A 26,975-nucleotide genomic window follows, 5' to 3' on the forward strand; every position below is an offset into this window, starting at 1 on the left:
GCGAGGACTCACACGACTTACTATAATCTTAACCAATGAAGTTGCACTTGTTGCTCTTCACTGCATTCCTTCTCGGTTGAAACCAAGGATTATATTTCTCCACATCTTTTGCAATGGTGTTAGAGAGATACAAGTGCATTGGGAATTGTAAGTGGGATATAATGCATTCGGCGCAAGCAATCCCTCACTAGACAAAAATGACCCATGACCTTATCTCAAAGAAATAGTCTTGACCAAAATGAGAACCGTGTCTTGGTGTCATAATATCCTCCATCATGACCACCACGACCATCAACTCCAATTCATCACCTTCTTCTTCCTCCTCCAAAGATGAATCATCAAATATCATCTCCCACAACCTCTTTATCTAAACAGAAGAGAGTTTAATAATCCATTTGAGAACTTCCATTGATGAAAAAAATGCAGTGGCAATTTGACAAACATCTTGTGTGCGGACGGGGTTGGTGTGATGGTGGCGGGTAGTGAAGCCCCGACTAGAGGGCCAATGCAGCGGAGAACACCGATGACGCCACCTAGCATGTCACATTGACGGTTCGAGCGTGGTGGCGATGAACGTGGATGGGAAGTAGGGGTAGCGGTGGCGGTCTAATTTGCCGACTACAGCAATGCCGACCGGCCAAGGATGGTGATTGAGCTTCCTACGCCATATCGAAGGTCGGCCCATCGGTTTTCGGGAAAAAAATGACCTTGGCGGCAACCGAGCGGAGTTAGGGGACAACAGGCTCATTGGTGGCAAAAAAGCCGATTTTGGTGCCATCAAGTGAGGATAAGGCGTAGAAGAGGTTCGCTGGGCAATGTGACGATGTTGTGATTTAATTCCTTCACCAATGGGGGTGCTACTAAGACGACGGGGGCGACGATGGCGAGGGGTTATTTGGCACCAAGAGGAAGGTCGAGTGACCGCCTAAATATCCTGAGAAGCCGCATGTCTAGACTAAAACTAGGCGGAACGACTATGCTTTGAGGATGAAAAGTTATACTCCTTCTGTCTGGAATTACTTGTCATAGAAATGGATGAATCTAGACGTATTTTAGTTCTAGATACATCTATTTTTATCCATTTCTACAACAAATAATTCGGGGCGGAGGGAGTATTTTTTTAGGGAGATACAATTTTGGGGATTTTCTAGATAGGCCTTTGATGTCTACTACACAACTTTGTTCTTGTATACTTTGTTGAGCCTCTAAGCGCAAGGTTTTGTAGGCCAGCAACAAGTTTTGAATGGCTAAGAACTTGTAGCGTTGTTGCAATTAATTTTAGCTTGTGATATGCTGACTTTGGTTGTTGCCTCAGTATGAATTAATTCATTTGCACATTGAACTTTTTGAGAAGATATGTCATAATTAATGCGTTTCTTTAGTTTTTTAAGATACGTACATGGTGGTTTTCTAAATTCCTAGAAACTCATTTTTTCCCTACAATTGTAACTGATTTAGCTTTAAATATTACAGGATGAACGAAAGTGTTCTTACCTGGAGTGAGTTGATCAAGAGTGGCTAACGTCTCTAAAAATGTGCCTAGCAAAGCTATGGAGCATGTATGAGGAAGTGAATAGAGATAGGCTTAGACAAAATGTTGTCAATGCTGAAGAATATTTCAAGATATGAGAAGAAAAGAGGAAGATGGAGAATGAGCTCAAAATTTTGAAATTAAACTTTGCTAAGATGGCGTTTGAGAAAGAGGAGGTGAAGGGGAACATTGCATGCACTAGTGCAGAAAAGCCTAGTTATGGCATGGAAAAAATGGCCTTGCCGGCGTGGACATCGGCGCCACCAATATGGTGCCCTCAACTTATTATTCTTCTTAACAAGATGAACAGTCTCGTTGTGTAGCTCTTTAATCTCCCCCTTTAGCGAGGCATTCACCTGTTGCACACTATTGATGGTATAGTGATGAGCCTCTAGGAGATCTTTGTTGAGCATCTCCACATCGTACACCTCCTCGTTGTTGCCTCTGAAATTGGCCATGACCTGATGCACTTTAATTTGTTAGAAACATAAATAATTTTTTAGACAAATTAGTTCAACATATGCACTCCTAGTGTGGCACACAAATGTGGATGCCACACTTGTGGCACACAAGTGTGGATGGCAACAAACATGCCATGTGTATCAAAATGTGATTTCGCACTAATTTGGCTCACAAGTGTGGAGACCAATTTGGCCACCACAATAACCATGGCATGCCACACTTGTGGCACACACGTGTGGATGGCAACCAAACATGCCATGTGTATCAAATGTGATTTCGCACTACTTTGGCACACAAGTGTGGAGACCAATTTGGCAACCACAAAAACAGTTGCATGCCACACTTGTGGGGCACAAGTGTGGATGGCAACCAAACATGCCATGTGAATGTGATTTCACACTAATTTTGCACAAGTGTAGAGACCAATTTGGCCACCACAAAAACAGTGGCATGCCACACTTGTGGCACACAAGTGTGGATGGCATCCAAACATGCCATGTGTATCAAAAATATGATTTCACACAAATTAGTTCCTAATTTTCCGTACCTAGTCACTTCACATTGGATTCAATGTCGTGGAGGGGATGAACTCACCGACGATTTGTAGTCAATGCCGTGGAAGGGGATGAACCCTAGCAGTTCATCACCGCCATCGACGAAACCCTAGCGATGCAAATCCAACAGAACCAAATCAAACAAAATCAAAGGAAATTAAATCAAATGGTTGTAGAGTAGGGCATGGAGAGAGAGGGAGAGGGAGATTTACTTGTTACCTAACGACTGGAACCCGCCGGAATCTGAGGGCAATGACCGGAATCTGTTGGCGAGAGAAAGGGGATAGAGAAAGAGGATCGAGAGAGCGAGGGAAGAGATAGGGGGAGCGGCAGCAGAGAGAGAGAGAGAGAGAGAGAGAGAGAGAGAGAGTAAGGGTGAGGCGAGGTGGTCGTTGCCCTCGACTTTGACCCCCACTGACTCCTAAAAATTATGGGCTTGGCTCAATAAGCAAAAAAGTAAATTTAGCAAATAAAGTAAGAATAAAAGCAATACATTATTCTTAATTTTAATAAAATAATTTTCTTAACTTAATAAAAGTAATACAAAATAATAATAGTACTTTAATAAAAGTGAAAACAATATTCTTAAATAGTAGACGCAATTAAAATAAAAGCAATATAATATTCTTAATTTAAGAAAATAATATTCTTAACTTAATAAAAGTAATACAAAATAAGTACTTTAATGAAAGTTAAAAAATATTCTTAAATTAGTAGAAGCAATTAAAATAAAGGCAATATAATATTCTTAATTTAATAAAAATAATATTTGTAACTTAATAAAAGTAATACAAAATAATAATAGTACTTTAATAAAAGTCAAAACAATATTCTTAAATTAGTAGAAGTAATTAAAGTAAAATAAATATAATATTCTTAAATTAGTAGATATAATTAAAATAAAATAAATCAAATATTCTTAAATTAGTAAAAACAATTAGACCCCATGTCATGTAGTGCTGAAGTGGCAACGCGTGACACGCCACAACTAAACATAATAGTGCTTGTGTACCATGTTATACTACGCTAACACTATATTACACCTTGTACAAAGTGTGGATTCCATATACCTGTGACGTCCAACTATTTTCCTATGCCACCACTATGTCCCTAATAATGTCATACCAAATAAGCCGACGCCACCAACATTTGAAAAAAATATTGATGCCATCGGTTGAAATTGGCGCACCAGCAACAAAAGTCGTGGCTAGCATTTTTTCTGCTAGTGATGGAAAAAAAATTCCTTCGAAACATCCAAGATTTATTCTATGTAGATGCTAGCAATGAGAAGGGGGAGGGGTGTCTACATACCCTTGTAGACCAAAAGCGTTAACGATCTAAAGATCGTGCTTGGTGTAGTCATACACCCTTTGCGACCCAATGGGATCCAGCGCCATACGTACGTCACCTCCGAGATGTGCACACGTACACTACAAGAAATATGTCAACTTGTGACCTTGACTATTGGTCATTGAAAGATCATTGTTTTTTATTTGTGACCTTTTTATGACCAAAAACAGAAGGTCAAAAGTTGGCGGTCGTAAACTGAAATTAATGACCTTCTTTGTGAGAAGGTCGTAGACGTTTACGACTAAAACAGAAGGTCGTTGAACCCATGACCTTTTGTTTTGGTCACTGGCTGTTTGCCCAGGCCACGTCGGATCCGACGTGGCAAAATTGCGACCAATTGAAAAGGTCAAAAATTAGAATCGGCCCGGTCCAATTAGGTGTTTATATGGGCCGAGCCCATTAATTCAGCCAATTTAGTGTATTTTTTCTGTCAATTTCTATGGGCCATACTTCCATATTAGGGGGCCTTGGCCTTTTTGCAATATATTTATTTTTTTATTTTCTAAGGCTTTTTTGTTTCACTTTTTAAACAGACCAATGCTTGTTGGGCTGTGGCCTTTCTCAGCCAATTAGTTGTCCACTATTAGATCTCAGATTTTGAAATAAATGTTTGAACAAAATTGTTTGGGCACAAGACCTCTTTAATCCAGTTACACACACGCATCCGACATTGTTTCATATTCAAATCAGAAAAAACTCAATGTCGAATTCAAATCATCCATCATATCACATCACATAACACATCTCCCAGGTTTAGATAACATAACAAAATCATCTCAGGAATACATTTCCTTACACAAGAATTATGGCACATCTACTACTATCCTAACATGTACGTATATGCATGTGAGATTGCTTGACCGGCGCATGCATCACTGTAGCAGCCAAGCAAGTAGGCATCGTTGATGTCTACTCACAGATTTCCTCGCACCAGAGAAAGATCAAAACAAAAAATATTAGTAACTTTAAATCAGAAAGTATATCCACATCACCATAAAATAGTTGCAAACCATCACACAGAAGGCAAATACTATAAACTGATGATTAGTAGGCACGGACATGATTCAGCTACGTAATGGCTACCACAAGCAAAAGTGACAAGTGTGTAAGCAAGCTGCTAGTGTACACAAGGTGATTGAGCTCCTGTTTAGTACGCATACACGGTAGGCTACTGCTGCTAGTGTTCTAAGCCAACAGAGCATGCTATAGGAGAAGAAAATAGGGAGCTAGGGCTAGAAGATGGAGCCGACTCACTAGAGAGCTTGTGGTCGCCGCCGTACAAAGCCGCCATCACGCCGGTCGCCTCAAGAAGCACCACCGCGCCGGAGATGGTGCCAGACGTGTGCAAGAGCAGAGCACCTGCTGCATCCATTTCCAAATAGAACAAGAACAAAAAATTAGGAAGGGCTGCAAACAAATTAGGAAGGGTTTCAAAAAAGAACAGTTATTTAGAATGACAACAGAAATTCAGCTAGTACCATGCTTTTCGTTCTCCAGCTAGTTAAAATGAGATACTCATTCATACAAGAAAACATAGACACAATATGAATATTCATTGCACAAGTGCAAGTCATGCAAAATACTTCACTGCAACACATTGCGCCTAAACTTCGCATAAGATATAATTGATAAAAATCAGTTTGCTGCTACTGCCATTGGAAAACCGGCACCGAATTGAGCGGTAATAGAGATATATTTGATAAAAATCAGTTTGCTGCTACTGCCATTCAAAATCTAACTGACCAACTGGTTCGAACACTAGGCAAAGTAAGACATAAACAAGTAAATCGGCACCGAATTGAGCGGTAACAGAGAGGGGAGGGGAGACGTGCAACTTACAACATCACTCATGGACTTCCACTTCTCACCACCGACCTTGCCAATCTGCAATTCAACCAACCTAAACCATATCAGGACACATAATTTTTTTTGACCAGTGAAAACAGCAGGAGAGCCTCCTATTGTCGTTTTTCTTTCATTATTTAAATAATGTTAACCATGGGTTAACATTATAGAAAATGTTTGATTTACATGGCTAAAACAAGGATACAGGAGGTTTAAAACTAGCCTATGTAAACCAGGGGGGTCACAGAGATAAAGAGTTTGAAAATCCCTCTAAAAAACTCAAATTTTGGGGGTTGATCCTATAGCCCAGGATCACAAAATCTTCCTTAAGCTTCCTCAGCCACTCAGCATGCGTGGCCACCTCTCCATCAAAGATCTCTCTGTTGCGTTGCTTCCAAATATTCCAGGAAGTTAATATAGTTATGTCTTTGAACAAAGGTCCTCGCCACCTCACTCTAGCTCTCTCATATCTGTGTTGTATGTCTGGATCATTGTCCCAATCAATGTCCACAACCTCCCAGCATTTGGCGGCAAAAGGACATTCATAAAATAGATGAGCATTTGTTTCTACAACTCCCATATTGCACATTGGGCAATCATGATCTTCTCCAATATTAAAGTGCCTTCTTAGCAGCAGATCTCTTGTGTTGACCCTGTCATTTAACATCAACCATGCAAACACCTTATGTCTCATGACACACTTAGACTTCCAAATGGATGTGATGCATGGGGGAGCCAATACATTTCTGAACATGTATTTGTAAAACTTCTGGGGTTTGAAATCCACATCACCCCAGCAAAGAATCCACTCATCCGTTCCCATAGCTTCCAGGTTAATTCCTTCCATGATCTCTCGTAGATTATCCAGTTCAGTTCTGGCTTCCATTGACAGTGGGAGCATAAAGTTATCCGCGTGATCATAGTTGTTGTAGTACTGTGCCAACGAGATGTCTTCGTCTTTAGCAAACGAGAAAAGATGATCATGAGATTCCATCAAGGGTATTTCGTTTATCCAGACATCTTTCCAAAGAAGAACCGTGTCCCCCGCGGCCGGTATACATGTTGTAATCCCATGGTAAATATCCATCAGAGAGAACATGTCACGCCACCAAAAGGAGCAACAAGGTGGCTTCGCGTGGGGGGTGTATCGTCATAATGGGCATTCCAAACTAACATTACCCAGGGGACATCTTGCTTATGAATGAACTTATGCAAGTACTTGAGCAGAAGAGCCTTGTTTTGGATTTGCAGGTTTAAAATTCCCAGTCCCCCTTTTTTCTTTGGACGACAGACCATTTCCCAAGCAGCCAAGGAGTGGGTTTTAGCATCCCTATCCACTTCTTTCCTCCACAGAAAGTGCCTCCTTGATCTGTCAAAGATCTCAATCAACTTGAGTGGGAGTTTGAGAACACACATAGCAAAGGATAATAGCGACGAAAGCGCGGAGTTAATCAATTGTACTCTCTCCCCGTAGGATAGCCAGATAGCTGATCCTGTCAACCTCCTCTCAATTCTGTCGACCAAAGGCATTAACTCTCTAACAGTGGGTCTTGTTGTGCCCAGAGGCAAACCTAGATAGGTAAAAGGCATGTCCCCCACTTGACATCCAAGAGCATTGGCCAGATCCTTAGTCTTTTGAGCATTTAGATTGATTGGCATTAATTGAGACTTAGTATAATTAATTTTTAGGCCAGTTGCCCGGGCATAAGAATCAAGAATGCCTTTGATTGTCTGTAGCTCTTGTTGACATGCATGAAGAATGATTAATGTATCGTCTGCATATTGAATGACTGGATAATCTTCAGAAGCAGGCTGGTTAATTGGTAATGAAATCAAACCATCCATCCATGCTTTATTAATCAAAGACTGTAATAAATCTGCCGCAAGCACAAACAACAATGGTGAAATTGGGTCCCCTGTCTCACCTCCCGCTTACATTAGAATTCTGTACCAGGTATACCATTCAGAAGAATTGAAGAGGATCCAGACTGCAGCAACATCTTAATCCACATGCACCACCTATCATCAAAACCCTTGCATTCCAACATTTTCAAAATGAAAGAGTGTTCCATCGTGTCAAATGCCTTCTCGAAATCAAGTTTTAGAATTACAATTTCCTTGCTAGAGTGTTTGCATTGGTGTAAATATTCGAAGGCCCATCCGAGGCAATCCTGAATTGTCCTAGTTTTAATGAAACCATACTGGTTACGATGAACAGCCTTTAAAATCCAGCGTTGAAGCCTTTCAGAGAGAATCTTTGTTATAACTTTGAGCACAAAGTTTAACAAGGAGATTGGTCGGTAATCGTTGACAGACTCAGGCGTTAGCTTCTTCGGTATGAGAGTGATTAATGACGTGTTCAAGCATTGCAAATTTATTGTCCCTTGCCAGAAGTCCTCACAAAGGGTGTAAAAATCTTCTTTTATTATATCCCAACATACTTTGAGGAAAAGCCCATTGAAACCGTCTGGCCCTGGTGCACGATCAACCGGAATGATTTTGATCACATTATCAATTTCTTCTTTCGAGAATGGAATAGAAAGTTCCTCCAAACCCTGACATTTTTGGACTAAGTCTGCAAGCTCAAAATCATAGATAGGTTGAGAAGACACTCCCATTCTCCTCTTAAAGCAATCGTAAAATGCTGCAGCTTTTTCCTCATGATTTTCTATCAATCGTCCATCAGGTAAAACTAGAATGGTGATTGCATTTCTCCGCAGTCTTTCAGTTGCACGCGCTTGAAAATATTTAGTATTTTCTTCACCTTCGATAGCCCACCGAAACGTGCAACGTTTTTTCCAGTACTCACTTTGATATTTAAGCAATCGTAACAGATGTGCTTTAAGGATTTTTCTAAAATTGGCTTCAGGGATATATAGCTGTCTCAGATCCTCAAGGTTGTCAATTTGAAGCAAAATTCTATTACAGTTTTCAATTAACAGTTTAGGTTTTGAGATTGATTTGCTCCATTTTTTTAAGGCATACCTCAACCTCTTTAATTTTGCAGATATTCTAGTAGGACTGGAGGAGGCCTTTATGGGAGCATTCCATGAAGATTTCACCACCTCTAAAAAACCAGGGTGCGAGGGCCAAAAATTCTCAAACCTGAAAAGTTTAGATCTTGGGATTGATGTTTCGACATATAGAATACAAGGCACATGATCAGAGATTGGACGGGCAAGAGGTTTTGCAATTGTATTGGGGAATTTCAAAAGCCATTTAGGGGAGGAAAAAAACCAATCTAATTGCTCGAGTAAAGGAGTTTCCTGCATGTTACTCCGAGTGTACCTCCTCCCCTTAATAGGGATTTCCAACAAACCAAGATGACTGATAATCTCATTAAACTTAATCACATCTTCCACATTTCCACCTGGGAGGTTTCTGTTTTCCAGAGAGCGCATGAAGTTGAAATCACCCATGAGAAGCCAAAGATCATCAGGTTCAATATTTAGGCTGTCCAACCAATCAGTGAACATTACCCTCTCCAGTCCATCGCACGGCCCATAAATATTAGAGAGGAACCAACTTTCATTTGTTTGAACCGAGGTCATTTTCATAGTTATTGCAAATGAAAATTGATGGATTATTTGTCCCAAAAATTGGCTGCTGCACCAAATAATAACTAAACCACCCGAGGCACCATCAGATGGGATAAACTCAAACTTATCAAAACGTCTTGGGCAGCACTTCCTAATAAAAGAATGATCAAAGTCAATCTTCTTAGTTTCCTGAAGGCATACAATCGAGCAGTTGGATTCATCAATCTTGTTACGAAGTGCATCACATTTGGAGCTAGCATTTAGGCCGCGAATATTCCAGCACAAAATATTCCACATAACAGTAGCCATTTAAGTTCACCACACTAATCAGGAAAGTAAATAAAAAAGTTCAGGAGACTTCTAAGAAATTGCACAACTTAGGAGAATAGATAGTGAAATAAAAAGGCCTAGGCCTCGTCCTTCCCCAGTCCTTTGAGAGGCGCCAGAAGCTTCTCCTTGGTGAGTTCTGTCAGTGGAATGGCACATTGAGTTGTTCCCAAATATTGCAGAGTTTCAAGGGAAGTGGGGGGAGGGACATGAGCAGAAGCCGAAGTTTCAGCAGTGATCGTGCCATGCTGCATCTCCAGCACATCCGGATTCCTCCGTGGTTTGACATGTGAGGGTTTGCGTTTATTATCTGCCAAAGAGGGAGGTTTAAAACCCTGGTACCTAGTAGCGCGTACACTACGTCTGACTTCAGAAATGTCAAGCGGTGTAGTCATTCTTTGCTTTCTCTTGTTCATGGTCCCATCTATATCCATCACCTCAGGTTGTGAATCAATCAGAGGGCTGTTAAACTCTTCCACAACCATGGACTCAGCACCAATCAGTTGACAAGCTCTATGCATTTGAACATCCACAAAGTCACAACAGATCGACCAAGCCTCATGAGGAAAACAGATAACATTTGTGCCCGTAGCAAAGGGTGAAAATGGGAAGTAAGAGAAACATGTCGTACCCACAAGATCCACCAAAGTAGTCTGTAAGCCCTCCGCAAACTTGAACCAAATCTTAACCTCGTTGTCGCCCTCAGATTCCCAACAGAGTCGGGGGGTGAACACAGTACTATAAAAGCAGATCATGAAGGAAAGCCAGTTCTCCTCTTCTCCATGAACTTCCACAACCACTTGATGAGCATTTACCTGTTGAAAAGAAAGAGTACCAGTAGGGCTACCCTGAACAAACTGGTCAGCCACATCTTCAATCATTGCAACATGTTCATTCCAAAGGCGTAATCCATCATCAAAACCAGAATCAGCAGTCTGAATCCCATCCATCATAGAAGGTCCCTCATAACCAGTGTAGTTTCTGTAGCTAAAACCTTGATACACATGTGGAACTGGAGGAAGCACTGGCCATTCACCCCAGCCCTGCTGCAGTGGAGGGGGTTGCGGAGCAGCCTCCCAAGCATTGGCCGCATTCTGGAGCTGCCACACTTGTGCATCATGCTGCTGTTGTTGCATAGCATTTAGAAACGGGAGATGTTTAGGATGTGGTGAAGCACCCAAAGGCGGCGGTGCTTCCTCATTCCCCTCAAGCCCCTGACTAGGATTCCTGCCATTGAACACATAAACAGGGACCGCCCAAGATGTGCCTAGCCCACTGATGTCAGTAAATCTCTTGATCACAAGACTGAAATGCACTTGAGCAATCTCATTGATCAGAACACGAACTAACACGCGCAACTTACGGTGCCCAGGTCGGTGCCAGTACATACACCTTCCAAAACATGACATTGCCTTAATGATGTAGTGCTCTGTTTGATAGTTTAGGGGAAAACCAAGCAACATGACCCAGGCATCTCTTTCAATGATAGGTCTACGCATATTCGGCCATTCATCGTGTCTCAGCAGATAGAAGCTTGAATGCTCATCTAAAGGTTGCTCCCCTCTACTAATCATCGTATCTTTAACAAGACTGTCATTGAAATGGATTAAACCCACGCAGAAAGGATAGATCTCACCCACCACAGTAGGCGCGCCATGATCATCTCGAAGAACTCGATGAACCTCAGCAAGAATAGCTTCTCTTTGCAGATCTCCAGGGGGCGGCACCGCCATCACAAGAGCATGTTGCGAGTGATCCAGCAGCGGATCATCCACAATGACCATGTTGCGCTGAAGCCTTCCCTCCGGACCGTGATGAATGTCCATCTCCCCCGGCACAAACTGGTAGGGCAGCACTGGTAGGTTCGCCATCGGAGATTCAAGGTTTCTGGTGGGGGAGAGTTCGAGGAGAGGGGTGGAGGAGGACGCAGGGGCGCAATGGTGGCGGGCGAAACAGAGCAGAAACTGTGGCCTCGGGAATCAGGATGTTGTTGATAGGTTGGAGAGGATGTGAAACGTCCGGGGTATTTTTGGTATGTCTAACAGAAGAATCTGCCCTCTCTCCCCCCTTTCGCTTGACAATCCAAATTTGCCTCTTATCCTTATTCTGTTGCGCCGGATTCCCCGATTTTCTGCGCCAAATCTTTTTCTTCCTGACAAATATCGGAGAGGTATTGTACTTCCCCGAAATCCGGTCTTTCCTTCGCCAAACAACACGGTTAAATGAACTTGCACGAGACTAGCAATTCCAATGGACGTGCCCTCTGACACCACAAATATTGCAACATCTATTATCAATAGAGCACATGGAAGAAACATGACCCAAGGTCCTACATTTTGTGCACCAAACTAAATTCGCCATGTGTGTTGTCTCATCATTTTTCTTAGGGGGCTGCTTATTGGGCAAATTCACATTATCACAATGCACTGCGACATGACCACGTCTCCCACATAACAAACAAATATGAAGCTTGTTGAATATAAATTCCTTAGTAGGCAGAGAAGAAATACCAAGTACCGATTGAATAGTATCAGTTGAATAACCAGCTTGCCTTAAATCAAGAATTTCCTGAAGATTTGCATCTGCGATTAACTCCCAAGATAAATTCATAAAAGTACGTCCAGAGAAACGTTTACCAGTAACCCGAAGATTGTCCCGATTGATACAAACATGAAGGCTCCCAAAAACCATCTTATCGGAGGAGTCATCCGAAACGAGGGCTTCATTAGAAGATTGAGCTCGCCTCAAATTATGGTTATTCAAATCTTGATCATGTAAAGACGCCATGCTGAAATCCGGAGGCAAAAGATTGAATTTGGCTAATTCCATTCTAGATGAGGTATCTCCTTGTGCACTTTTACGAAGAAACCCTAAAGGACTTCTGATAGCCATAGGTGATCAAGCAGAAACCTCTGGAATCACATCATCAAGATGCCACTCAGATCCATCCCATGCATACTCCATAGAAGTATTGAACAAACGGAAATGACACACAAAATTTGGCCAGACACGATCCTTCAAACCATAGATGAAATGTCCAATGCGATTAGAAGCCACCGAGAACCGAAAGGATCGATCACCCAATTTTTTGACATTGAAACCTTTGGCCAAACCTCCAATACAACATTGTAAAACCACTCCAACAGCCTCTACAGAGAGAGGAAAGGAGGACGAAGAGAAAGAGATAACCAAGAAGAATTCCTTGGTTCCGGAAGAACTTTCAAAATGCACCGTAGATCTAAACTTGTCACATACCTTCTGCTCCACCTTAAGCCCCGGGGCAAAATCCCAATGGATGAGACTAGCCATTGGAACACAAGCGGATCACTACTCACCATGGGAGATCTAGAGGGAAGGGAGGTGGGATGTGGATCAAGACACATAATTCACAAGGAAACTCATCTCGCAGCATCACCAGTTCGAACGAACAACAAGACAGAGGCGGGTGGGGGACGCTTACTGTCGGTGTCAAAACCGGCGGATCTCGGGTAGGGGTCCCAATCTGTGCGTCTTAGGCTGGTGGTAACAGGAAGCAAGGGACACAATGTTTACCCAGGTTCGGGCCCTCTCGATGGAGGTAAAACCCTACTTCCTGCTTGATTAATATTGAAGATATGTGGAATACAAGAGTAGATCTACCACGAGATCGTAGAGGCTAAACCCTAAGAGCTAGCCTATGATGGTATGATTGTATATGTGATCGGCCTTCTAAGGACCATCCTTTCCGGTTTATATAGACACCGGAGAGCTAGGGTTTACATGGAGTCGGTTGCAAGGAAGGAAACATAATATCCGGATCGCCAAGCTTGTCTTCCACGCAAAGGAGAGTCCCATCCGGACACGAGCCGAAGTCTTGAGTCTTGTATCTTGACGCTTCTATAGTCCGGACGATGAATATAGTCCGGCTGTCCGGATACCCCCTTATCCAGGACTCCCTAAGTAGCCCCTGAACCAGGCTTCAATGACGATGAGTCTAGCGCGCAGTCTTGTCTTTGGCATTGCAAGGCGGGTTCCTCCTCCGAATACTCCAAGATGATTATCGAACACGTAGACCGTGTCCGGCTTTGCAAGATGATCTTCACATACCCTAGCATAAATCCATTCTGCTGGAAATTTTTGCACGTCGTGCCCTTGTATCGTGGCCTGGTCCAACACGAACCGGCGTCTCCTACTCCACCTCGACTCGCGTCGCGAGGCGGTTTTATTGGCACATCCTGCCAAAGCAGAGATCGTGTCCCCCTTAATACGGGCTCTTTTGTTAACATGGGCATATGTGACCCCACGGCGACCGTTGGTATGATTCCGTGTATTTTTAGATAAGTCTCAAGCGGTCACGCTGAAGACTCTTGGTATTCATCCCTTTTATAAAGGAGTCAAGGCCTTCGCCTTTTCACCACCTCTCCTGCTCCTCCTTGCCCCTCGAGTTCCAGCACTCAAAACCCAAGCTCCAGCCCCCCAGATCCTCCAACATGTCCGGATCTGATGCAACAGGCCGGTGGGTGGCCTCCTCGATTCAAGAGGAGTATATTGCGAAGCTTAGGGAGGTTGGATACCTGACCGCCGATATCCAGCACAGGCTTCCTACTCCGGGGCAAGTCATCCCCACGCCGAAGCCCAACGAGAGCGTCGTGTTTATCCCTCACTTCCTCCGAGGCCTAAGCCTCACCCTCGACCCCTTCGTGAGGGGGCTCATTTTCTACTACGGGTTGGATTTCCATGATCTGGCTCCAGACACCATCCTCCACATCTAATCCTTCATTATCGTGTGCGAGGCTTCCTCCATGTCAACCCACACTTCGGCTTATGGCTGAAGACCTTTAATGTGAAGCCGAAGATGATCGAGGGGTGACATGCGGAGTGCGGAGGCGCTGTAATAAGCAGAAACGCCGATGCCCCGTGGCCAGAGGGTTCTTTGCCGGAAGTATCCGATGTATGGCAACGGAGATGGTTTTATGTCACTGCTCCCAGAGGCACAAAGTGGGCAGCTGCCCCCCGAGTTCTGCTCAGGCCCTCCGTCACAGTTGGCGTCTTGGACCAATGTGGGACGGAACTATGGGCATGCTGGCGATGTACCAGAACTACAGAATCGCATCCGGGAGCTTATTGAGAGGGACATAAATCTTGTCAACATAATGCAAGTGATGCTAATCCGGCGGATGTTTCCGTGCAAACGTCGGCCTCTCGGGATGTGGGAATTTAATCCGGAGGGTCCGTGGACTATTAAGCACTTCTTCAGCCTGAAGCTCGAAGGGATGTGTAAATTATTCTTCGGACCTCAAGTAAAATGTCCGGACACCACCGAGGATGCGGGCCTAAGCTGAAATCGCCTAGATGCCCAAGTAAGTAACTTCAAAGCTGGACACTTCGTTTATATTTACCATAACCTTTATTCTGAAAACCCTGCCGTGACCAGGAATGGCTCAACAAGGCGGAGAGAATCAGGTGTCCGCCGCCACTTCCTGAAGGCTCGCCTGGTCCCACTATTGCAAAGATGCTGGGCCGGGCGCTCAGCAAAATCCCTTCAGGGAAAGGCAAAGGAAAGGGCAGTGAAGCCGAACTTCATGCGCTACGCATCCAGACCGGGGAAATCGCTACCTCTCCTATGGAGGATAGCCGGAAATGGGAGGTCAAAGCCTCCTCCCCACGCGGGAAGAAGAGGGCCGCCTTCGAAGATTTGGAGGCGGAGACGCCCAAGCAAGGGAAGAAAACATCGCCCGAGGGCTTTGCCACGACGGGCATCCTCACCGCATCATGCCCACCAGGGGGGCAACTCTCCACCGAGCCGTAAGTTATTCATTAATTCAAAAGTGTGGTGTTACTCCAAGATCCGTAACCAGGACTTTGTCTTTTCTAGTCCAGCGAGCAGCTCTTCTTAACAGAGTTCGTCTTCGGGGGACCTTCATCCGGAGATGATGGAGAGTGAGACTCCACCCACCTCTCCGCTTCATGAAGCGGGCGACACAGAGGTGTCATCATGGAGGAGTCCGGATCTGCCGAAGCCGGAGGCTAATACGTCAGCCGCCCTGAGCCTGGAGCATTTGGCTCCCACGGGGGGCGATGAGAAGGGTCCGGCGCAGTTTAGTGTCCGGCCGGACGCACTGACGGGTCGCCTGGAGCGAGCCGCGCTCTTTGAGGAGCACCGCTCCTTAATGAGCACGGTGCTCACGAAGATTTCATCCGCTACCAGCGGCTTGAATGAGGCATTTACAAGCCTGCTCAAAGGCTTTGAGGTATGTAGTAAAAAATGCACAACTTTTTGGTTATGAAGCACGCGCTAGGTGTGCTCCCTATAGATAGTAGCCCCTGAGACTCTGGTTGCCCACCGTAGGTGGCAAACGGGGGATCATATACTAATGGCTGCGCCGTATATGTGCAGGTGTACAAGGAGTCGACAGCCGACCAGTCTGTTGAAGCTGCCGAACTAAGGAGGCAGATCGGATCAATTGATGCCGATATCACGCTGGTGAATAAGCGGCTGGAGGAGTCACAGGGTATGTGCTCGGCTTTCCTTATTATGATGTATAGGGAAATGTAAGAGGGGCGGAGTATAATGCCATGTGGTTGCACTGCAGATGGTGCTGCTGCCGCGGAGGCCCTGAGGGCGGAGCTTGTTCAAGCCAAGGAACAAGCTCGGGCTAGCAATGTGTCTGCCCTAAAGACGGCCGAGGAATTGAGTGCCGAACAGGCTGCTTATCGCCGAAGTGAAGAAAGGATAGTCGAAATGGCTGGGGAGTTAAAGAATGCCACCGACCGGTACGCACTCCTCGAAAAGGAGAGCTAGGCTAGTTCGGCCGATCTGGAGAAGGCACTTAATGCCGCCAAGGAGATGGGGACCGAGATCCGCAGTATGCGGGAAGAACTCCAACAGGCCGACAAAATCGTGGCTGGGGGCTCATACTTGCTGCGGATGAAGTTCTTGGATCCCAAGTATGCTCCCCTGGCGGGGCGCTTGAGTCCGGCAGATGCATATGCGGACTTGGCGGATAGTACAGCTAACGCTGTCAAGTTCTTCGAGGGTCAAGGCGATTGTCGGTGTCAAAACCGGCGGATCTTGGGTAGGGGGTCCCGAACTGTGCGTCTAGGCGGATGGTAACAGGAGACAAGGGACACGATGTTTTTACCCAGGTTCGGGCCCTCTCGGTGGAGGTAAAACCCTACTCCTGCTTGATTAATATTGATGATATGGGTAGTACAAGAGTAGATCTACCACGAGATCAAGGAGGCTAAACCCTAGAAGCTAGTCTATGGTATGATGGTTGTTCGTCCTACGGACTAAAACCCTCTGGTTTATATAGACACCGGAGAGGGCTAGGGTTACACAGAGTCGGTTACAATGGTAGGAGATCTACATATCCGTATTGCCAAGCTTGCCTTCCACGCCAAGGAAAGTCCCATCCGGACACGGGACAAAGTCTTCAATCTTGTATCTTCATAGTCTTGGAGTCCGGCCAATGATGATAGTTCGGCTATCCGGACACCCCCTAGTCCAGGACTCCCTCAGTAGCCCCTGAACCAGGCTTCAATGACGACGAGTCCGGCGCGCATATTGTCTTCGGCATTGCAAGGAGGGTTCCTTCTCCGAATAATCCACAGAAGATTTTGAACACCAGGATAGTGTCCGGCTCTGCAAAATAAATTCCACATTCCACCATAGAGAGAATAATATTCACACAAGTTCAATCTGCTGACGTATTTCGTGGCATGACATCACACCACGGCCAAACCTTTACTCGAATCATTTTTATTGTTCCACCTCAACGCGTTTAGCGAAGCGGTTCCCTTGGCACGTCTTGTCAAAGCAGAGATCGTGTCCCCTTATTCCGGGATTCTCATCAATACGGACGTGGGTAACCCAACCGCGCCACTGATTGCGGCGCTTGGGAGATAAGCGAGTTTTACCGGGCTGGCGGGGACACATAGTTTCGTCCGCCCATATATAAGGGGATAAGGATCCACCTTTTTACCTATGCCTTCTTCCTCCTTTGCTTATCCATCTCCGTGCACTCGAGCTCCAGTGCCCAAGCCCGCACATCTCACCTCAACCTTTTCCAACCATGTCTGGAGCGAGAGGCAAGTGGATGGCCTCCTCCGTCACGGAGGGACACATCAAAAAGTTGCACAAGGCTGGATACTTGTCCAGCGATATCGTGCACCGGCTCCCCGACGAGGGGCAGCTCATCCCCACCCCCACGCCTCATGAGAGGGTGGTATTCCTTCCCCATTTCCTCCGCGAACTGGGCTTCCCACTCCACCCCTTTGTCCGGGGGCTCATGTTCTACTATGGCTTGGATTTCCATGATCTGGCCCCGAATTTCATCCTCAACATTTCGGCGTTCATCGTCGTGTGCAAGGCCTTCCTCTGCATCCAGCCCCACTTCGGCTTATGGCTGAAGACTTTTAATGTCAAGCCGAAGGTAGTGGGCGGCAGCCAAGCGGAGTGCGGAGGCGCCATGGTGGGCAAGATGCCCAACGTCATATGGTTCGAGGGCGCCTTCGTGGAAACCATCAAAGGGTGGCAATCGGGATGGTTCTACATCACTGAGCCGCGTGGCCCTGAATGGGCAGCGGCCCCCGAATTCAGATCTGGCATCCCCACACGGCTCACCTCCTGGAAATAGAAGGGCCTGATATGGGGCGATTCAGAGGAGCTGACCGGACTCCAAGCCTGCGTCCAAAAGCTGGTGAACAAGAATCTCAAGCTTGTCAATGTAGTCCAGGTCATGCTCATACGCCGGATCCTCCCGTTCCAACAACGGGCCTTCAAATTGTGGGATTTTGATTCGGCACAACACCGAACCCTGAGCAGGCTCTTCGACACTACGTACGAAGATGCCTGGAAGGTGCTGTTCAAGGGCGCCGAGGCTCCCGCATCCGCTACCGAAGATCGCGGATTCAGCTCGCAGCGTCAAGCCAGCGAGGTAAGCTATTTTACCCTTTATGGGACACTTTTGTTTCATAGTTTGACTCTATGCGGGATCTAAACTCCCTCACCTTTGATAGGACTGGTTGAAGAAGGCCGAGCAGGCTAACTATCCGGCTCCTTTGCCAGAAAACCCAGCGGACGCCCGTTTGACAGGGCTGCTGGTCCCGGCGCCTCATGTGGTGCCGGTGAAGAAGGCCAAGAAGAAGGCCACGGGAACCCGGAGGAGTTCCCGGCGCCAGGTGTTATCGGATTCATTGTCCGATGACTCCGAGGCGGACTCCTCCCACGAAGACGAGGAGGAGAAGAAAGAGGCCTCTCCCCTAGCAGGGGGAGAGAAGAAGAGGAAGGCTTCCTCAACGGGGGAGGCCGAAGGGTCCAAGAAAGGAAGGACCGTTCCCCCAGACTGTTTCACCAACACCGACGATGGCGAAGAGGAGTGGCCCTCAAGGGCCAAGCCCCTGGCGAGATCGTAAGTGTCCGGATTCCTGAATAACTCATATTTTTTGTTTTTGTCGCATAGTGTCTTCTAACGCCGTATACGACCATGTAGTCCGCCCAAGGATGATCTCCCCGCTTCGTCGAGCGGGTCCCTGGGTTCGTCGGATGTGAATAGCACTTCACTTCCGACCGCCTCCTCCCCCCGTGATGCAGACGACGCCGAGGTGGGGTACCAGAAGGGGACCAACCAGGAGGAGGAGGCCCCAGAGGTGCCACAGGGCAACCTCCCGGACTTCAGACCGGACTCCGCACCGGAACCTTTGGTGGTTCCGGAGTCCGGCGGGCGGCCCCTTCGTGAGAAGGGCAAGACAGCGACGCCGGTGGCCTCCGTCCAACCAGAGGCGCCGGATAGCTTGCTGGAGGCGCTCAACGGCGCTTCCATCGACGAGGAGCACCGCACTGTCATGAGTGCGGTGATTCAGAGGGTTCAGCTCGCCAAGAGCGGGCTGACCGAAGCCTGCACCAGCCTTCTAACATGCTTTGAGGTATGTGATTAGAATGTGTAAAAATAGTACCGCATAGACAGTAGCCCCTGTTGCTCAGTTCGGTGTTCAGAAAGAAAAACCGAACTGAGGATCTAAAAAGATATACGCATGAGTCTAACAAAAATATGTCAATATGGGAATGCAGGCTGCACTGCTGACCTCTGCCGCACTGACTGCGGAGGTCAATTCCTTGAAGCGGAGCCTCGAGCGGTCCGAGATCGAGCTCAACCATGCCAAAAAGCAGCTCGAGGACAAGGAAGGTAAGTAACACCTTATTAAAGTTGTACCTTATAGAAAAGGATTTGGTTGCAAAAAAAGAAAAATGACAGGAATAACGTGGGTACTCCAGGGGCTGCGAACGAGGTGGCGACCCTGAAGGAGGCGGTGTCCACGGCCGAACGCAATGCGGTCGCGGAACACGCCGAGCGAGAGAAGCAGGAGGCGCGGGTGGCGGAGGTGCGGCAAGAGCTCCAGGCTCTCGTGGAAAAACACGAGAGTTTGGAGCGTGACTCGAAGACTCAAGAGTCCAAGCTCGCGTCGGCTCTTGAGAGTGCCAAAGCCGCTAAGGCTGAAGCCCAGAAGGCCCTCCAGGAAATTGAGGTAGTAAGGAAGATAGCGGCGGGTAAGGCATTCTTCATGCAAAGCAAACATGTAAAAGTGAATTACTTGTTACTTACCCGAATTCGGAGCTCTCTAGGAGCGTTCGCAGATCTGCCCCGTAGCGTGTCCGATGCTACCGCGTTCTATAGAGCCGAGGAGGGGAGCTCGACGGAAAAGGTGTTCTGGTCTCAGTATGCTGAGGCCGGACATCCGGTGCCCCTGAGCGACCAGCTGAAGCAGCTGGTCGAGCTCCACAAGGTGGCCGAGTAGGCCATGAAGGGCCTCATAGTTCAGCTGTGGACCAAAGAAGCCATGCCTGGGAGCTACTTCGGTCTGGTGCGGCGGCTGGTGGACGCCTGTCCGTGGGTTGACGTCGTCAAGCACTCCGCCTGCATTGAAGGTGCCCGTCGGGCCCTTGCCCGCGCTAAGGTGCACTGGGGCAAGATGGACGCCGAGAAGCTTGTGACGGACGCGCCACCGCCGGGCAAGGAGTATCGCACGCCCGAGATGTATTATAAGGGTGTCCTGAAGGGTGCCCGCATTATTGCGGGTGAATGCTCCAAAGATGTAATTTCGAGTAGACTCGCATTTTGTTATCCTGTGCGCTGAAAACTTTGTTCATATGCGCTAAGCAACGCTTGTTAATTTAAAATATTACCTTCTGTGCGGCCGTTTATCAAATCTGAGAGATGGCAAGTCGTTGGCTTTGGCCCCCATGCCACGAGTGCTGGGGTGTTCGGGATAAACTTGAGCGCTCTTGTTCCCATTTGTGGGTCCATCTAGGGAGGCGCTCAACACAACGAACGAGGCAATCGGACTTATAATGCTTGAACACTCTCACTTAGCCATAGAATTCTATAATTTTAAATTTTGGTGAAGCCCCTAGTGTTCGGAAGGCCGAATTCGGGGCGCTATCCACGCCTGGGCCGGACAAAGCCGGTTCCTCGCTCTAAGCGGCATAAGTCTTTAGGGACTCGAAAAAACCTCTCGAACAGCGACCGACTCTCGCCCCATCATGATAGTCAGTTTTAGCTTTCTCCACTGAGGTGCTCAGCCCAGCTCAACTGGGGCACAATCGCAGTGGTTCTCCCAGCGCTACCTTAGCCAATATAACGGAACGTAAGGTACCAAAACATGGGAGCCGGGCAAACCCAACTATTGACCCAAGACATGATTCGGAGCCGATGCATATAATGCTATAAGTTAGGGGTGCCGCACTTGTGAAAGTGTTCGGACTTAGCACACCATGATTTGGGGAACTTAAGCCCCTGGTGTATTTGTCCGTACCAAAGCGTACGGATGCAACATGTCATAATTGAACATATATATAAAAAAGGAATGCAATGATAGGCAAAAAGCGATGCATTCTTTATTCAAAAAAATACTGCAATGAATGCAGAACGATACAAATAGTGCGATAAGCAAGGGGGGGGAGTATTTAACATGTCCCCTTCCGAGGGTAGGCTGCGGAATGGTGTATAAAACAGGTATAATGCTCGTAATGGAGACCACCTGGATACTCGTCGTAGCTTTTCTGCTTCCCTGGCTGTTGCGTCGTGAGTTCGGCGGGTCTACTGCCGGGCAGGGCCTCAGGGAAACGGAGTCCTGAGGATAAGAAGAAAAAAAAGGAAAAAAAAGGAAAAAAAAGATGACACATTTGGGAGCCCCTGGTGTGGTTGAGCCGCACTCTGGGCATGCCGTGGTCGTGCCCCTCCCCCTATGCCCATGGTATCTCCAGAGCGTAGTGATGTACGCGTGGCACTGGTCTCGCAATTTTGCGAGGGCCGGGGTTGGGGCCGCATTGCTACGCGTGCTCGGAACGTGCCAGGTGGTCTTGTTGTAGGTTACTCCGGGCGCGCTTGACGGTGTCCGGTCGCTTAACGGCCGGACTCGAGAATTGCCTTAAGAGGCTGCTCTGCACTTCCGCCGTGAGAGCCGCTGTATGCTCCTCCGTTTGGAGAGAGCGTTCCGTGTTTCCGTTGACCGTGATGACTCCTCGAGGGCCTGGCATCTTGAGCTTGAGATATGCGTAGTGCGGCACCACATTGAACTTTGCAAATGCGGTTCGTCCGAGCAGTGCATGATAGCCGCTGCGGAACGGGACTATGTCGAAGATTAACTCCTCACTTCTGAAGTTATCCCGGGATCCAAAGACCACTTAAGGTGTGACTGAGCCAGTACAATTGGCCTCTACACCTGGTATGATGCCTTTGAAGGTCGTCTTTGTGGGTTTGATCCTTGAGGGGTCTATGCCCATCTTGCGCACTGTATCCTGATAAAGCAGGTTCAGGCTGCTGCTGCCGTCCATCAGGACTCTAGTGAGGTGAAATCCGTCGACGATTGGGTCTAGAACCAATGCGGCGAATCCGCCGTGGCGGATGCTGGTGGGGTGGTCCCTTCGATCAAAAGTGATCGGGCAGGAGGACCATTGAACTTTGGGGCGACTGTCTCCATCACGTATACATCCCTGAGCGCACGCTTCCGCTCCCTTTTGGGTATGTGAGTTGCGTATATCATGTTCACCGTCCGCACTTGTGGGGGGAAACCCTTCTGTCCTCTACTGTTCGGCGGTCGGGTCTCTTCCTCGTCATCGCTATGCAGCCCCTTGTCATTGTTTTCGGCAATTAACTTGCCCGCCTGCTTGAACACCCAACAATCCCTGTTGGTGTGATTAGCTGGCTTTTCGGGGGTGCCGTGTATCTAGCACGAGCGATCGAGTATCCGGTCCAAATTGGATGGGCCTGGAGTAGTTCTTTTGAATGGCTTTTTCCGCTGACCGGGTTTGGAGCCTCTGAATCCGGCGTTGACTACCGTATCTTCAGTTTATCACCGTTAATGCGGCGTTTGTGCTTATTGCGACGCGACCTGCCATTGCTGTCCTTGGTATCCGGACTACCAGAATGTTTGGTGAGGTTGTTACTGCAGGCTAGCCAGCTGTCCTCTCCCGCACAGAAGCGGGTCATGAGTGATGTGAGGGCTGCCATGGATTTCGGCTTTTCCTGTCCTAGGTGCCGGGCAAGCCACTCGTCACGGATGTTATGTTTGAAGGCTGTAAGGGCCTCTGCATTCGGACAGTCGACGATTTGATTTTTCTTGGGTAAGAACCGTGTCCAGAATTGTCTGGCCGATTCGTCTGGCTGCTGAATTATGTGGCTTAGGTCATCGGCGTCTGGTAGTCGCACATACGTGCCCTGGAAGTTATCAAGGAATGCGGTTTATAGGTCCTCCCAACACCCAATTGATTCTGCTGGCAAGCTGTTGAGCCAATGCTGAGCTGGTCCTTTAAGCTTGAGTGGGAGGTATTTGATGGCGTGAAGATCATCACCGCGGGCCATGTGGATATGAAGGAGATAGTCTTCGATCCAAACCGCGGGATCTGTTGTGCCGTCCTAGGATTCAATGTTCGCGGGTTTGAACCCTTCGGGAATTTGATGATCCATTACTTCATCTGTGAAGCATAGCGGGTGTGCGGCACCTCTGTATTGGGCTATATCACGACGCAGCTCAAGCGAGCTTTGTCTAGTGTGTTCGGCCCGGCCGGAATTGCTGTATCTGGCGTGACGGTTGTCGTCGCGCATCGTGGGGTGCCCACGCAATCCGTAGATCGATCTTGATTGTCTTGCCTTATCCTCCAATATGTCCAACAAGTCCGGCGCGTTCCCCCGTGACTTTGTACTTTTCGAGCGACGCCGGGGTATGGCTTTAGTGGAGGGCCTAGAGGCCTCTCTGTCGCGGCCACGAGGTGGCTGGTCGGCCGTATTGTGCGCTGGTGATGTAGGTTCATGTGCTTCCTCTTCTAATCGGGGCAGCAGCTTGCGTTTGGGGTAGCTTTTGGAGGGGCGTTCGAGTTCATGCTCTTCGGCCGCAAGGACTTCAGTCCATCTGTCGGCTAGCAAATCTTGGTCAACTCTAAGTTGTTGCTGCTTTTTCTTTTGGCTATTTGCCGTGGTCATAAGCCTGCGTTTAAAACGCTCTTGTTCGACAAGATCCTCAGGCACGACAAATTCATCGTCATCGTCGAGGCTTGCCTCGTCTCTAGAGGGAGGCATGTAATTATCATCCCCTACCTCTTTGTCTGCCGCTCTCTCATGAGGGCTGGCTTCTCCATCCTCCTGTGCCGAATCTTGCTGGAGGGGGTTGTCTTCGACACTGTCCGGGGTGTTATTATCTCCGGTGCCGGAATCTCCATTCTTGCTGTGGTGGGATTTTGAGCGGCGTCGCTGACGCCGGCGTTTAGGCTATTTTTTGGAGGGGTCATCCTCCGGCATCGTCGTCCATGCCGTCGATGTCTTTGGAGTCGAAATCTAGCATGTCGGTTAAGTCATCGACAGTGGCTACGAAGTGGGTGGTGGGTGGGTTTTGAATTTCTTCGTCGTCCGCATCCCAACCATCCTGGCCATAATCCGGCCAAGGCTCTCCTGATAAAGAGAGGCACTTTAGCTAACTCAGGATGTCACCAAAAGGCGAGTGCTGAAAGATGTCCGCAGCGGTGAACTCCATGATCGGTGCCCAATCGGGTTCGATTGGCAGGAGCGCGGAAGGTTCGGGGTCCGGATGTCGGATTTTGGGTTCCGGCAGACCCTTGAGGTTCAAACATTGGGGTGCGCCTGGAGATCTCGCCCTCTACTACCTACCTGCACCCCGCCGCCATGCCAGGATCTAAGCTATCAAAAGAACAACACAAGAGACACAGTGTTTATACTGGTTCAGGCCACCATTGCGGTGTAATACCCTACTCCAGTGTGTGGTGTGGTGGATTGCCTCTTGGGCGGATGATGAACAATACAAGGAAGAACAGCCTCGCGAGGGTCCGTTCTTGTGGTGGTGTTGTCCCTTCGGAGGGGTCGATTCGAGATGCCTCTATACTATGGTGGCTAGCCCTATTTATAGGCAAAGGCCCTGGGCCTCTTCCCAAATATTGAGCGGGAAGGGCGCCAACAATTGGCCATTTTGAAGGGGAACATCTGGTACACTTATCCTGACTAAAGTTGGTCCTCGCCTGTCAAAGGCTCTGGTGGTGACGCCGGCTTGGGCTCCGCGATGACCTCCATCCTGCCGTTGGACTGGTCTTGGTCTTGTTGCACCGGAACGGACGCCTTTGCTTGATACTCTCGCCTGCGCTTGCTCCCTTTGCACCAAGGAGGAAAGGAGGACACTGCGCGGGCTGGCACCCGCCTGGCGCCTTTGGTCGTCATGGCTTGCGTCATGGGCACCTTGCGAGGTACCCCGCATTGATCTCTCCGCCTCCTCGCGAGCCAGCCTGAGGAGGCCGCGCCTGAGGAAGCTCCTTGTTGCCCGCCCCGCGAGGCTTGGCCCCTCGCGAGGGTCTTGAGCTTGCGTTGATGAAGAGGGCCGTGTTGGGCCCCCCTTTGAGCCACGCCGCAGGCTGCAGGCAGGCAAGTCTGGGGACCCCCGTTCCCAGAACACCGATAGTAGCCCCCGGGCCCAAGGCGCGCCCGGACTTGGCCAAGCAGAGAGGCGAAAGGGCAAGAGTGAAGCGCCGCGGGCCCTAACAGCCTGCGGCCTTGGGCGCCGCGTGGCGGTTGATTGGATATGGGTGGCACTGTTTGGTGCCACGCTAGGCGGACTTGCAGTTGTACACAACCACTCCCCTTTCCATTGCTCGAGCGCCCTCTGTCCTTCCTCCTCTCGAACTCCAGCTTCTGCTTCCAAGCCAATCTCGAACCTTTCCTCCCCCTTTTCGTCACCATGGCCCCGACGAAGAAGGGAAGAGGGAAGGGACCCGTGCCTCCGCCTCGCTTGCCATCGTCGGCGGCCCCCGCCGTGGATCGGTCGATCGTACTCAATCGAGAGGGCTTGGGCAAGGTCAGCTCGGCCCTGGCCACCATCTTCAATGAATGCGGGAGGACGACGGCCTGGCCCGCGTCTCGCTTCTCCATCGACAGGATAATCACCGATGTCCCTTATTTCGTCGACGCCCTGTGGGCGGGGCTAATTCCCCCCTTTTCCGATTTCTTCAACGCCATGCTCTCCCACTATCAGATCCACATGATGCATCTGGGGCCTGACTCCATTACTCTTCTTGTGGTCTTCGCCTTCGTTTGCAAGGCCATGGTAGGCATCCTCCCCTCGGTTGCCTTGTTGCGCCACTTCTTCTCTCTGCGCCTTGTCGACCCCGCCCAATGCTTGGGGTGCGTGAGCTTCATTGCTGCACCTGAGACAGCGGCCTCAGGGATTGACTTTGGCCTTCCTCCGCCTGCGCCTGGGTTCTGTGAGCGGTGGCTGTATGTGGATGTGGGGGTGCCCGTCCCCCTGCTGTCGAAGCCGACTTCGCCCGCTGTCCCTAATTCAGGATGGGGCCAGGAGACGCTCACGAGTCCCCTGCTCATCTTCGTCTGGCGTCGCTTCGCGTGCTTGAGATCGCTTAGCGTGACGGCGCCCAAGGTGGTAAAGGAGTTCCTGCTATGCCGTGTCGCCCCTCTCCAGCGCCACTCTCGCCACATGTGGGCCTTCAGCGGGCGTGAGGATCGTATGAGGCTCCAGGAAGAGGACCTGACACCTGAAGCGTTGAGGAAGGTGCTCTTGGTCCTGACTGGGGACCACAACCCTGGCAGCATCCAGCAAGGGGGGGCCTTGCTGTACCTCTGTTCGGGCAGGAGAGACTTTGTGAATCAGATGCCCGTCTTTGACGAATGGGGACCGTGCCCCGCCGGCCTCCAGGGGCCTCGCGAGAATCCAGTGGCGGTGGCCGCCCTTTCAGTTGGCCAAGGCGACTCGTCCTCGAGTGGCGGAGCAGGGAGGCATGAGCCGCCGGGGGCCGGGGAGGCCCCCACCGGGGTGACAGCGTCAGGTGACGCGCATGAGGGAGCAGCTCCTGAGGCCCGCGCTGCTGTGGCTAAG

At 48.7% G+C, this 26,975-nt stretch overlaps 1 protein-coding gene across 1 annotated transcript in view; it reads right to left on the reverse strand.

Moving 5' to 3' along the window:
* Nucleotides 1-4,806: 4,806 nt before the first annotated feature.
* Nucleotides 4,807-26,975, reverse strand: part of LOC119321243 — a 39,043-nt gene continuing 16,874 nt past the window's right edge. The window contains exons 7-10 of the mRNA XM_037595013.1: nucleotides 5,737-5,781; nucleotides 5,376-5,394; nucleotides 5,152-5,259; nucleotides 4,807-4,934 (exon numbers count right to left, since the gene is read on the reverse strand). Coding sequence (XP_037450910.1) covers nucleotides 4,807-4,934; nucleotides 5,152-5,259; nucleotides 5,376-5,394; nucleotides 5,737-5,781 — 300 coding nt within the window. The remainder of the gene's footprint in view (nucleotides 4,935-5,151; nucleotides 5,260-5,375; nucleotides 5,395-5,736; nucleotides 5,782-26,975) is intronic.

The sequence above is a fragment of the Triticum dicoccoides genome, chromosome 6B (genome assembly GCF_002162155.2).
Source record: "Triticum dicoccoides isolate Atlit2015 ecotype Zavitan chromosome 6B, WEW_v2.0, whole genome shotgun sequence".
Lineage (NCBI taxonomy): Eukaryota > Viridiplantae > Streptophyta > Magnoliopsida > Poales > Poaceae > Triticum > Triticum dicoccoides.